General features: G+C 46.8%; 1 protein-coding gene across 2 annotated transcripts in view; it reads left to right on the top strand.

Annotated features, from left to right (window-relative positions):
* pabir2 (PABIR family member 2) overlaps positions 1-3,457 on the top strand; it is a 78,443-nt gene extending 74,986 nt beyond the window's left edge. For both annotated transcript variants that reach the window (XM_086002401.1, XM_086002408.1), the window contains exon 10: positions 2,179-3,457. In XM_086002401.1, coding sequence (XP_085858527.1) covers positions 2,179-2,359 — 181 coding nt within the window. In that variant the 3' untranslated portion in view covers positions 2,360-3,457. The remainder of the gene's footprint in view (positions 1-2,178) is intronic.
* Positions 3,458-14,745: the final 11,288 nt, after the last annotated feature.

Below are 14,745 nucleotides of genomic sequence, written 5' to 3'. Positions count from 1 at the left end.
AATATCAAGTTCAACAATTTCAGATCATAACCTCGGCCCCTATTACACTTTTACTTATATTTTTTTTCCATCCCCTTTGTTTTGGGTTTTCCCTTCCCCCCCCCCCTTTTTTTTTCTCTCTCCCACATGGCAGCTGTCTCTCATCCTGCCAGTACACTTCACACCTAATCTCAGCCGTCTTTTGTCTCCACTGTCCTATTACCATCTCGTCTGGTTTTGAATACCTTTTAATGTCTCTTTTACTTCTTTTGTTCTATCGCAGCCCTGCCTTCGATCTATTTTATTTCCTTTCCAGTTTTGAAAAAGGTTTTCGACCCGAAATGTTGACTCTAATTTCTCTCCACGGATGTTGCCTGACCTGCTGAGTTTTTCCAGCATTTTCTGTTGTTATATTGGTGGAAGGTATAGCCGGGCGGGGAGGCTTCATTTAAGGGCAAGGTGTCATCACCCCTCAACCAAGTTTCCATCAGGACCATGATGTTGATACAATCATCCACGATAAGCTCATTGATGGCAAGGACCTTGGTCAGAAAAGTAAAAGTCCAAGGGAAAGTGGAACTTTGGATCCAAAAATTGGCTCAGTGACAGGAAGCAAAGGGTAATGGTTGACGGGTGTTTTTGTGACTGGAAGGCTGTTTCCAGTGGGGTTCCGCATGGCTCAGTACTAGGTCCTTTGCTTTTTGTGGCAGACATCAATGATTTAGACTTCAATGTAGGGGGTATGGTTAAGAAGTTTGTAGATGATACAAAAATTGGCCGTGAGGTTGATGGTGAGGACAAAAGCTGTAGACTGCAGGAAGATATCAATGGACTGGTCAAGTGGGTGGAAAAGTGGCAAATGGAATTCAATCTGGAGAAGTGTGAGGTAATGTATTTGGGGAGGGCTAACAAGGCAAGGGAATACACATTAAATGGTAGGACACTGAGAAGTGTAGAGGAACAAAGGGACCTTGGAGTGCATGTCCACAGATCCCTGAAGGTAGCAGGCCAGGTAGATAAGGTGGTTAAGAAGGTATACGGGATACTTGCCTTTATTAGCCGAGGCACAGAATACAAGAGCAGGGAGGCGATGCTTGAACTGTATAAAACACTAGTTAGGCTGCAGCTAGAGTACTGCGTGCAGTTCTGGTCACCACATTACAGGAAAGATGTGATTGCACTAGAGAGGGTGCAGAGGAGATTTACCAGGATGTTGCCAGGACTGAGAATTTTAACTATGAGGAAAGACTGGATAGGCTGAGGTTGTTTTCTTTGGAACAGAGGAGGCTGAGGGGAGACTTGATTGAGGTGTATAAAATTATGAGGGGCCTTGATAGAGTGGCTAGGAAGGACCTATTTCCCTTAGCAGAGGGGTCAATAACCAGGGGGCATAGATTTGAAGTAATTAGTAGAAGGATTAGAGGGGAGTTGAGGAGAACGTTTTTCACCCGGAGGGTGGTGGGGGTCTGGACCTCACTGCCTGAAAGGGTGGTAGAGGCAGAAACTCTCATCACATTTAAAAAGTGCTTCGATATGCGCTTGAAGTGCTGTAACCTACGGACCAAGAGCTGGAAAGTGGGATTAGGCTGGAGAGCTCTTTGTCGGCCGGCACAGACACAATGGGCTGAATGGCCTCCTGTGCCATAAATTTCTATGATTCTAATGCAGCTGCTCTGATTCAGCAACACAACAAACTGCAGCTGTTCTGGGCTGTCGCCAACTGTCGTTGGTGCGTCCTGTTGCACACCTGTAACCAGTTCACCCCCCCCCCACACCCCCAAACGTGTCAGATCGGGGGTTTGCTGAATGTAGAATTATAAGTGGTGCATAACACAGCTTACTGTGGGAGCACCTTCACCACACGGACTGCAGCGGGTCCAGGAGCCGACCCACCACCACCTTCTCCAGGGCAGTTAGGGATGGTCAATAAATGCCGGCCTGCCAGCGACGCCCTGGTTCTTGGAATGAATAAAGGATGAAACTGCCCTACTGTGGGTCTGACTCTTAGAAACTTCCGGGGGATGAGCTGGGCCTGACCCAGAAACATCACAGATCAGTCCTGGGTTTAGGCCATCGCACAGCCCCCTGGTTGTTGAGAAAAATCAGCTGGGGTTCCTGCAGCTTAAAGCAAGTTGACTTAAAAGTGCGGTGGATAATTTTTTGATGTTGTGATTTATAATTTTCTTGTTAATTTTACAGTGCGGTTCGAAGTGGTGACGTGTTCCTCAGTCTTTCGACAGACTGCCTGGATGGCAGCAGCATAAATGGGAGTTCAAGCCAGGATTCACCGGCAAAGCCCAACGCGGTGAGAGAGTCGCCGGTGACGACGTCTGATTCTTGCTTGTCTTTCACGGCGGGGCCTGGACTTTCAGCGAAGTGACCCTGCCTTTCCTGACAGCGCGTTGGAAACAGAGAGAACTTGGGAACAGAGTCTGCATCCATTGTAACCTGGTGTAATATGTGCGGTGCCATTAATATATGTAATTGTGTAGAAGGATGTCAGTGTTAATGAACTGGTTGTAGTAATTCTGAGAAATATTTTCTCCCTTTTTAATTTTTTTCCCTCAATTGTTCATTTAATTTTTGCACCAAAACGTGGAATCCGAGAGACTGTGAAATGTCTCCTCTGAGAATCATTGTGACTTTTCACAACACAGTCCTTTTCAAATACTTAGGAGCTTTACTTTTTATTAATAGCACTAAATGTAAATGGTTCATGACTTGAATTTATTTTTAAGCCGTTGTTGAATAGATTTTTGCGCTCGGCTTCAGTGAGCAAGGCAAGGATTGCAGCCTGGAGGCGGGTGATCGTATTTTTGCTATAATGGGAGAGATGGCAGCGTGGATCAAAGGGGTTTGATTTCCTTTCGTCCTTTTGTACAGATCAAGTTACTTTAGTTGTTTCTTTATTGAATGATTGTTGCAGAAGCACCTTTAGCACAGTCTCGCAGTTACCTGTGTTATCAGGCTCCTGTGGAGACTTCATAGCCACTCGATTAACAAAACTGTGCATAGTGTAACATACCAGACCATCGGCCTAATTTAATATCGTGCTTCACATCTATCCAAACCGCATTACAGTAATCACAACATTGGTATGTGTATAATTCATAGATACCTTTAAACAGTTTTCCATGCTTCTGGTAAAATAAATGATTAGTTGTATAGCGCTCGATTTGTTGTTATGCCATAAACTTGATGTTTTTGTTTTTTTCCTGATCTTTTCCCTGCCCGTGTGCTGATGGAATGTTGTGTAAAGACGTGTTTAATTTTGCTGTGTGGTGTTACCACCTGATTTATACCTTGCTTCCCAGGACACTCGGCTATCCTGGTTAGCAACATCCTTATTTTCCCATCTTTATCCGCATCAAGGAAAATCCGGGTTCACAAGGGGGAACGGCCGAGTTCTGAAATACTGTATTGATGATTGAAAATATATATATATATATTGTATATATAAAAAGGTTCTGTAGCATCACTTTCATCTGCATTTGTGAAAATCTTTCAGCGAGTGTGGGAGTGGTTGATATTTAACATTGATTGCTGATTGTCACTGGCCTTGATCCAGTCTCCTGCGGCTGATTCACTGGGTCACAATCTCCTGCTGATTCACACTGTCACTGGGTCACAGTCTCCTGCGGCTGATTCACTGGGTCACAGTCTCCTGCTGATTCACACTGTCACTGGATCACAGTCTCCTGCGGCTGATTCACACTCCACTAGGTCACAATCTCCTGCTGATTCACACTGCCACTGGGTCACAATCTCCTGCAGCTGATTCACACTGTCACTGGGTCACAGTCTCCTGCGGCTGATTCACACTGTCACTGGATCACAGTCTCCTGCGGCTGATTCACACTCACTGGGTCACAATCTCCTGCGGCTGATTCACACTGCCACTGGGTCACAATCTCCTGCTGATTCACACTGTCACTGGATCACAGTCTCCTGCAGCTGATTCACACTGTCACTGGATCACAGTCTCCTGCGGCTGATTCACACTCACTAGGTCACAATCTCCTGCTGATTCACACTGCCACTGGGTCACAATCTCCTGCGGCTGATTCACTGGGTCACAATCTCCTGCTGATTCACACTGTCACTGGATCACAGTCTCCTGCGGCTGATTCACACTGTCACTGGGTCACAGGCTCCTGCGGCTGATTCACACTGTCACTGGGTCACAGTCTCCTGCGGCTGATTCACACTGTCACTGGGTCACAGTCTCCTGCGGCTGATTCACTGGATCACAGTCTCCTGCGGCTGATTCACACTGTCACTGGATCACAGTCTCCTGCGGCTGATTCACACTGTCACAGGCTCCTGCGGCTGATTCACACTGTCACTGGGTCACAGTCTCCTGCGGCTGATTCACACACTCACTGGGTCACCGTCTCCTGCGGCTGATTCACACACTCACTGGGTCACAGTCTCCTGCGGCTGATTCACACTGCCACTGGGTCACAGTCTCCTGCGGCTGATTCACACTGTCACTGGGTCACAGTCTCCTGCGGCTGATTCACACACTCACTGGGTCACAGTCTCCTGCGGCTGATTCACACACTCACTGGGTCACAGTCTCCTGCGGCTGATTCACACTGCCACTGGGTCACAGTCTCCTGCGGCTGATTCACACTGCCACTGGGTCACAGGCTCCTGCGGCTGATTCACACTGTCACTGGGTCACAGTCTCCTGCGGCTGATTCACACTGTCACTGGGTCACAGTCTCCTGCGGCTGATTCACACTGTCACTGGGTCACAGTCTCCTGCGGCTGATTCACACTGTCACTGGGTCACAGTCTCCTGCGGCTGATTCACACTGTCACTGGGTCACAGTCTCCTGCGGCTGATTCACACTGTCACTGGGTCACAGTCTCCTGCGGCTGATTCACACTGTCACTGGGTCACAGTCTCCTGCGGCTGATTCACACTGTCACTGGGTCACAGTCTCCTGCGGCTGATTCACACTGTCACTGGGTCACAATCTCCTGCTGCTGGTGCAGAGATTCCAACAGTTCACGGCTTGTGCTCAAAGACTGAATTCTCCTCGTGTTCTGAACATTTCTGTCTTCAGTCAGAACCACTAAAGAGAATAAATGGGCTGCTGCTTCTGCCGGCTGCTTGTGGGATGTCGCAGGAATAGAATGGCTGCAGATTGAAATTCATCGCACGATGCAGATAATGTTCTGTAAGTGAATCCTCTCTGATGTTTATTTGTGATGAAGATCGCAAGTCATTGAAGGAATTAAAAATAAAACCATGAAAATTGCAGAGAACAGTATCTGCACAAGTAGATGAGAGGAGCAGAGAGGGCCTGATGGGCCCTGCAATGATTGCAGAGCTTGTATTTACCAGTAACAAGAAACTTGCACCCGACTACACCGGGTGTTCGAGACAGCAGTCTGTCCCTTCTGCCCGTCATCCTGAGAGGGGACAGCAGGTTCCTCTCCCTCCACAGCATTCGAGCTGCTGCTTCACCAGTGCCCTTGCTGTTAGCCAGCCAGCCCAGACTGCTGCTGCCTATGCCAAGCTGCTGTAGTCCACAACCAGGCCTTCACAGCCCAGAGCTGCTTGAGGTCGTCCTCCAAGGCCATCTGCAGTCTCCACTGAAAGTCAGCAGCCACTGGTGAGTGGTAACTGAGTTGAACTGGTCCTCGATGAGTTGGTTTCTGCGAGCCTGGGCAAATAGTGACTCCAGTGGCCGCTGCCTCTCCTCTTCCTGAACTTGTTGGTAAAGGCTGCTTCCTCATGGTGCAGGAATTATGGAACATGCAGCAGATGACCACAAGTCTGGATCCCACTGTGTGCAGGTTCCTGACTGGGATCATGAGCCATGGCAGAGAGGATATCCCTTGTTACCCAATATCCAGCCTGTAACTGGGTGGCCTGGTTGGAATAAAGGCGACATAGTAGACTGGCGCAGGATGAGAGAGTTGTGACTGCTGCCAGGATAGCGGGCACAGACCTGCATGCTGCGCTGCCTGTGGTCGCAAACCAGCTGTATGTTGAGGGAGTGGAATCCCTTGTGAGTGATAAATATTCCAGGATGCTGATGTGTGTGCAGGTAATAGGGGGAAGTCTGCTGCGAAAGTTACATTACGAGGACAGGCTTGTAATACCTGAAGTTTAGGAGGTTGAGGGGTGATCTAATTGAGGTGATAAAATGTTAAAAGGATTCAATAGGGTCGATAGAGAGAAACTATTTCCTCTGGTGGGGGGGAGTCCAGAACAATGGGCATAACTTTAAAATTAGAGCCAGGCCGTTCAGGGGTGATGGCAGGAAGCACTTCTTCACACAAAGGGCAGTGGAAATCTGGAACTCTCCCAAAAAGCTGTTGAGAGGCTGGGGGTCAATTGGAGCTTTCAAAACTGGGATTGATAGATTTGTTGTTGGGTAAGGGTTTTAAGGCAGGTAGATGGAGTTGTGATACAGATCAGCCTGTGATCTAATTGAACAGGCTTCACAGAATCACAGAAACCCCACAGTGCAGATAGAGGCCATTTCGGCCCATCGAGCCTGCACCGACCCATATCCCACCCAATCCCCGTACCCCTACACCAACACATATCCCACCCTATCCCCGTAACCCCACGTATTTAATCTCCCTAACACTAAGGGCTGAATGGCCTGTTCCTATGTTCCTAACATTATAGAGAGTTGGAGAGTGCAATTCTTTGAAACACTGTGTTAGTGATTCATTTTAACAGGAGAGAAATCTTTTTTATTAAAATCTACGAATTTTTCATAGGTTTTCTACTGGTCAGATACTTTGTAATCGAGCAAACCAGCTCCAGGTACCAAGCCCAGTTTGTGCTGAGAGTCGTGAAATGTGGTGCCTACCACTTCAGAGAAATGCTTGGATTTTCCCCTTTAAATTTACACCGAAGAACAAAGTATCATTTCTTTAGAGGTTTGTGTTTCCTTTATCAGATTGAAAATCTGGTGCTGTACATTTTGCTGGAAAGGCCGCCACCTTGTGGTAAAGCTGAGTGGTGTGATTAACTAACTTGCTTTTAGAGAGGCATTTTCATACATTTTAGGATATAATTTGCATTTACTGAATTTACAGTGTGAGGGCCGCGGGATGCAGCTGATGTAAAAGATTGGGTTTCATGTGGACAGAACACAGAACAGGAAATCATGGCTGTCATCGGTATTTTTCCAACAAATTGTACATTAATATTAAATAAACCATTTCAGCATTTTAAAATGCTTTTAAATTTAAGATACAGGAGAATATTTCTGGGAGTTAATGTAAAAAGTGGAGTTGCACAAAACCCAGGATTCCAATCTGGTGTAATAATCAGCAATCATATGAACAGTAACAGGGTTGTTAGGAGCAGTGGGGCCGGTTAGGGACTGAAATGGGGATCTATTGGTGGAGGCAGAAGGCATAGCTGAGGTACTAAATGAATACTTTGCATCGGTGTTTACCACAGCTATGGTAAATGAGGAGGTTGCTGGGATACTGAATGAGATAAAAGTAGATAAAGAGGAGGTACTAGACAGGCTGGTGGTAATTGAAGTGGATGGGATGCATCTAAGGTTACCGAGGGAAGTAAGGGGAGAAATTACAGAGGTACTGGCCATAATCCTCCAATCCTCCTTGGCTACGGGGGCGGTGCCAAAGGACTGGAGGATTGCAAATGTTACACCCTTGTTCAAAAAAGGGGAGAGGGATCAACCTGGCTCTTTATAGGCCAGTCAGTTTAACGTTGGTGATGGGGAAACTTTTAGAAATAATAATCCGGGAGAAAATTAACAGCAACTTGGGCTAATAAAGGAGAGCCAGCACTGATTTGTTAAGGGCAAAGCGTGTTTGACTTACTTGATTGAGTTTTTGATGAGGTAACTGAGAGGGTGGATGAGGGCACTGCAGTTGATGTTGTGTATATGGACTTTCAAAAAGGCGTTTGATAAAGTACCACATGTTCGGCTTGGTAGCAAAATTGAAGCCTAAGGATAAAAGGGGCAGTAACATCATGGATACAAAATTGGCTAAACGATAGAAAACAGAGTTGTGGTGAATGGCTGTTTTTCGGACTGGAGGGAGGTATATAGTGGAGTTCCCCAGGGTTCATTACTTGGCGCAAATACATGAACTCATTTCTCTTAATCGGAAGGAGAGCATGCCAGGGGATCTCAGAGATGCCGTAATCGTGACCATCTTCAAGAAAGGTGACTAATCCGATTGCGGTAATTACAGAGGAGTCCCCCTGCTGTCTGCCACAGGGAAAGTCATCGCAAGAATCCTCCTCAATCGCTTCTTCCAGTGGCTGAAGAGCTCCTCCCAGAGTCACAATGCGGATTCCGCCCACTAAGGGGCACAATGGCCATGATCTTCACCGCACATCAACTACAAGAGAAATGCAGGGAACAGCACCAACCGCTGTACATGGCCTTCTTTAACCTCACAAAGGCCTTCGACACCATCAACCATGAGGGATTATGGAGTGTCCTCAAATTCGGCTGCCCTCAAAAGTTTGTCACCATCCTCCACCTGCTTCACGACGACATGCAAGCTGTGATCCTGACCAACGGATCCACCACAGACCCAATTCACGTACGGACCGGGGTCAAGCAAGGCTGTGTCATCGCACCAACACTCTTCTCGATCTTCCTTGCTGCAATGCTCCATCTCACCCTCAGTAAGCTCCCCACTGGAGTGGAATTAGTCTACAGAACAAACGGGAAACTGTTCAACCTTCGTCGCCTCCAGTCCAGATCCTAGGTCATCGAATTACAGTATGCAGACGACGCTTGTGTCTGCACACACTCTGAGTTCGAACTCCAAACCATCGTCAACACCTACACCGAAGCGTACGAGAGCATGGGCCTTACACTAAACATCCGTAAGACAAAGGTCCTCTGCCCCCGCCACACAGTACTGCACCCTGATTATCAAAATCCACAACAAGGCCTTGGACAACGTGGACCACTTTCCATACCTCGGGAGCCTACTGTCAAGGACAGACGTCGATGACGGAGTCCAACACCACCTTCAGTGTGCCAGTGTAGTCTTCGGTCACCTGAGGAAGAGAGTGTTTGAAGACCAGGACCTCAAACCCAGCACCAAGCTCATGGTCTACAGAGCAGCAGTGATACCCGCCCTCCTGTATGCTTCAGAGACATGGACCATGTACAGCAGGCACCTCAAAGCACTGGAGAGGTACCACCAACGCTGTCTCTGCAAGATCCTGCAAATCCATTGGCAGGATAGGCGCACCAACGTCAGTGTTCTCACTCAGGCCAGCATCGAAGCTTTGACCACGCTCAATCAGCTCCGATGGACGGGCCACATCGTCCGCATGCCCGATACGAGACTCCCAAAACAAGCGCTCTACTCAGAGCTCCGACACGGCAAGAGGGCCCCACGTGGGCAGAGGAAACGCTTCAAGGACACCCTCAAAACCTCCTTGAAAAAGTGTAACATCCCCACCGACACCTGGGAATCCCTGGCCCGAGACCGCACAAAGTGGAGAAGCATCTGGGAAGACGCCGAACACCTCGAGTCTCTTCGCCGGGAGCAAGCGGAAGCCAAGCGCAAGGAGCGCACATCAACCCAAGCACCCCACCCACCCACCCACCCACCCGCCCCTTCAACCACCGTCTGCCCCACCTGTGACAGAGACTGTAAATCCTGCATTGGACTCATCAGTCACCTGAGAACTCATTTTTAGTGTGGAAGCAAGTCATCCTCGGTTCCGAGAGACTGCCTAAGAAGTAGTAGTACTAGGACCACTGCTGTTTTTGATAATACATTAATGACTTGCACTTGGGGTACAGGGCACAGTTTTGAAATTTGCAGATGACACGAAACGTGGGAGTGCAGTAAACAGTGAGGAAGATAGTAATAGGCTTCAAGAGGAAGTGGGCAGATACCTGGCAGATGAAATTCAAGGCAGGAAAGTGTGAGGTGATACATTTTGGTAGGAAGAATGAGGAGAGACCATACACACTAAATGGTACAATTTTAAAGGGGGTGCGAGAACAGCAGAGACCTGGGGGTGCTTGTGCACAAATCTTTGAAGGTGGCAGGTCAGGTTAACAAATAGTTAATAAAGCATTTGGGATCTTGGGCTTTATTAATAGAGGCAGAGAGCACATTGAAACTTATAAAATTCTAACAGGACTGGACAGACTAGATGCAGGAAGGATGTTCCAGACGGTCGGGGAGTCCAGAACCAGGGGTCACAGTCTGAAGATAAGGGGTAAGCCATTTAGGACAGAGGTGAGGAGGAATTTCTTCACCCAGAGAGTGGTGAACCTGTGGAATTCTCTACCACAGAAGGCAGGAGAGGCCAATTCATTAAATATATTCAAGAAGGAGTTAGATATATTTCTTAAGGCTAAAGGGATCAAGGGATATGGGGAGAAGGCAGGGACAGGGTACTGAGTTTGGATGATCAGCCATGATCTCATTGAATGGCGGAGCAGGCTCGAGGGGCCGAATGGCCTACTCCTGCTCCTATCTTCTATGTTTCTAAAAGCCAGGAGGTTATGCTAAACCTAAATAGAACATGAGTTCGGCCCCAGCTGGCGTATTGTGTCCAATTCTGGGCACCACACTTTAGGGAAGACGTGAAGGCTTCGGAGGGGGTGCAGACGAGATTTATGAGAATGGTTCCAGGGATGAAGGATTAGCTACATGGATAGACTGGGAGAAGTTGACATGAGGAAAATCTTTTTTTCACGAGTGGTTATGATTTGGAATGCGTAATTAGTGGTTACGATCTGGAATGCACTGCCTGATAGGACAGTGGATATAGATTCAATAGTCATAATGGCACAGAAGGAGGCCATTCGGCCCATCGAGTCCGTGCCGGCTCTCTGTAGAGCGATCCAGTCAATCCCATTCCCCCGCTCTATCCCCGTAGCCCTGCAAGTTTATTTCCCTCCAGTGCCTAGCCAGTCTCCCCTTGAAAACATTGAGTGTCTCCGCTTCCACCACTTCCGTCAGCAGCGAGTTCCAGGTCCTCACCACTCGCTGCGTAAAAAGTTTTTCCTCACATCCCCCCTGTATCTCTTGCCCAAAACCTTAAATCTGTGCCCCCTAGTCCTTGTACCATCAACTAGTGGGAACAGCCTTTCCCCGTCTAGCCTATCCAAACCCGTCATAATCTTGTACACCTCTATCAAATCACCCCTCAACCTCCTTTGCTCCAATGAAAACAAATCCAGCTTCTCCAACCTGACCTTGTAGCTAAGATCCCCCATCCCCAGAACCATTCTGGTAAATCTCCTCTGCACCCTCTCAAGGGCCTTCACATCCTTCCTAAAGTGTGGTGACCAGAACTGGACGCAATACTCCAGTTGTGGCCTAACCAGCGCTTTATAAAGGTTCAGCATAACTTCTCTACTTTTGTACTCAATACCTCTATTTATGAAGCCCAAGATCCCATATGCTTTGTTAACCACTCTCTCAATATGTCCTGCCACCTTCAGGGACCTATGCACATTAACTCCCAGGTCCCTCTGTCCCTGCACACACTTAATGGCACAGTTTTAAAGTGTATATTGCCTCTCTCTGTTCCTTCTACCAAAATGCATCACCTCACACTTCTCTGTATTAAATTCCATCTGCCACTTGTCTGCCCATTCTATGTCCTGTTGCAGTCGATTGATATCATCATCACTGTTTGCCACACCCCCAAGTTTGGTGTCATCGGCAAATTTAGAAATTCTACTCTGTATTCCAATATCCAGGTCATTTATATACATCAAAAAAAGCAGTGGCCCCAGCACTGTCCCTTGGGGAACACCACTGTCTACCATCCTCCAGTCTAAAAAACAGCCATTTACCACAACTCGCTGTTTTCTGTCCTTAAATCAATTCCTTATCCAAGCTGCCACTGACCCACCTATTCCATGAGACTCAATTTTGTTAACCAGCCTTCTACCGATATTTTGTCAGCATCCACCTCCTTAGTAAACACCGATACAAAGTACTCATTGAGTGTTCTAGCCTTGTCCTGCGCCTCTAAGCATATATCACCTTCTTTGTCCCTAATGGGCCCCACCCAGCCTCTTACTACCCGCTTACTGTTTACATGCCGGTAGAAGATTTTTGGGTTCCCTTTTATCTTAACCACCATTCTACACTCATATTCTCTCTTTGCCAATCTTATTTTCATCTTCACTTCCCCTCTCAACATTGTATTTGGTCTGGTTCTCCCTTGAAGAATTCACCTGACATTCATCATACACCCTCTTTTTCGGTTTCATCATCTTTTTTGTTTCAGTAGTAGCTTTCAAAAGGGAATTGGATAGAAACATAGAAGATAGGAGCAGGAGTAGGCCATTCGGCCCCTCGAGCCTGCTCCGCCATTCAATGAGATCATGGCTGATCATCCAAATTCAGTACCCTGTCCCTGCCTTCTCCCCATATCCCTTGATCCCTTTAGCCTTAAGAAATATATCCAGCTCTTTTTTGAATATATTTAATGAACTGGCCTCCACCGCCCTCTGTGGCAGAGAATTCCACAGGTTCACCACTCTCTGGGTGAAGAAATTCCTCCTCATTTTAGTCCTAAATGGCTTACCCCTTATCCTTAGACTATGACCCCTGGTTCTGGACTCACCGGCCATCAGAAACATCCTTCCTGCATCTAGTCTGTCCAGGCCTGACAGAATTTTATAGGTTTCGATGAGATCCCCTCTCAATCTTCTAAACTCCAGTGAGTATAAGCCCAATCGACACAATCTCTCCTCATACGTCATTCCTGCCATCCCAGGTATCAGCCTGGTGAATCTTCGCTGCACTCCTTCCATGGCAAGAACGTCCTTCCTCAGATAAGGCGACCAAAACTGCACGGAGTACTCAAGGTGCGGTCTCACCAAGGCCCTGTACAACTGCAGCAAGACATCCTTGTTCCTGTACTCGAACCCTCTTGCTACGAAGGTCAACATACCATTTGCCTTCTTAACCGCCTGCTGCACCTGCATGCTTACCTTCAGCGACTGGTGCACAAGAACACCCAGGTCTCTTTGCACTTCCCCTTCTCCCAATCTATTGCCATTCAAAAAATAATCTGCCTTCCTGTTTTTGCCACCAAAGTGGATAACCTCACATTTATCCACATTATAGTGCATTTGCCATGTTTCTGCCCAATCACCCAACCTGTCCAAATCGTACTGGAGTTTCACGACATCCTCCTCACAGCATACCCTCCCACCCAGCTTTGTGTCGTCTGCAAATTTGGAGATATTACATCCAGATCATTAATATATATTGTGAACCGGTACCCCACTAGTTACTGCCTGCCACTCGGAAAATGACCGGTTTATTCCAACTCTTTGCTTTCTGTCCGCCAACCAGTTCTCTATCCAAGTCAATACCTTGCCCCCAATCCCATGTGCCTTAATTTTGCACGCTAATCTCTTATGCGGGACCTTATCGAAAGCCTTCTGAAAGTCCAAATACACCACATCCACTGGTTCTCCCTTATCTATTTTACCAGTTACATCCTCAAAAAATTCCAGTAGATTAGTCAAGCATGATTTACCTTTTGTAAATCCATGTTGACTTTGTCCGATCCTGTCACTGCTTTCCAAGTGCTCTGCTATTACATCTTTTATAATGGACTCTAGCATTTTCCCCACTACCGATGTCAGGCTTACCGGTCTATAATTCCCTGCTTTTTCTCTACCACCTTTTTTGAATAGTGGGGTAACATTAGCTACCCTCCAATCCATGGGTACTGTTCCAGAGTCTATCGAGTTCTGGAAGATGACCCGCAATGCATCTACTATTTCTAGGGCCACTTCATTAAGTGCCCTAGGATGTAGATTATCAAGCCCTGGGGATTTATCGCCCTTCAGTCCCACTTTTCCTAACACCATTTCCCTACAAATACTGATTTCTTTCAGTTCCACCCTTTCATCAGACCCTATGTTCCCCAGCATCTCTGGGAGGTTATTTGTGTCCTCCTTTGTGAAGACAGAACCAAAATATGTATTTAGTTCGTCTGCCATTTCTTTGTTCCCCATTATAAATTCCCCTGATTCTGACTGCAAGGGACCTACGCTTGACTTCACCAATCTTTTTCTCTTCACATATCTATAAAAGCTTTTACAGTCAGTTTTTTATGTTCCCTGCAAGCTTACTCTCAATCTATTTTCCCTTTCTTAATTAATCCCTTTGTCCTCCTTTGTTGAATCCTAAACTGCTCCCAATCCTCAGGATTATTGCTTTTTCTGGCCAATTTATATGTCCTCTCCTTGGATCTTATGCTATCCCTAATTTCCCTTGTTAGCCACGGTTGAGTCACTTTTTTTTATTTTTATGCCAAACTGGGATGAACAAATTCTGTAGTTCATCCATTTGGTCTTTGAATGTTTCCCATTGCCTATCCACCATCAACCCTTTGAGTGACATTCTCCAATCAATCCTACCCAACTCGCTCCTCAGACCATCGTAGTTTCCTTTATTTAAATTGAGGACCCTAGTCTCTGAGTCAACTACTTCATTCTCCATCTTAATGAAGAATTTGATCATATTATGATCGCTCTGACCCAAGGGGCCTCGTACAACAAGATTGCTAATTAATCCTTTCTCGTTACCTAATACCCAGTCTAAGATGGCCTGATCTCTGATTGGTTCCTCGACATATTGGTCCAGGAAACCATCCCGTAAACACTCCAGGAATTCCTCCTCCACAGTATTGTTACTAATTTGGTTAGCCCAATCTATATGTAGATTAAAGTCACCCATGATGACTGCTGTGCCCTTATTGCATGCTTCTTTAATTTCCCTTTTAATGCC

This window comes from Somniosus microcephalus, chromosome 1 (genome assembly GCF_052327205.1).
Source record: "Somniosus microcephalus isolate GS21.2 chromosome 1, FLI_Smic_1.0, whole genome shotgun sequence".
NCBI lineage: Eukaryota > Metazoa > Chordata > Chondrichthyes > Squaliformes > Somniosidae > Somniosus > Somniosus microcephalus.
The sequence above is the reverse complement of the archived record's forward strand: the minus strand, read 5'-3'. Positions and strand labels throughout refer to the sequence as shown.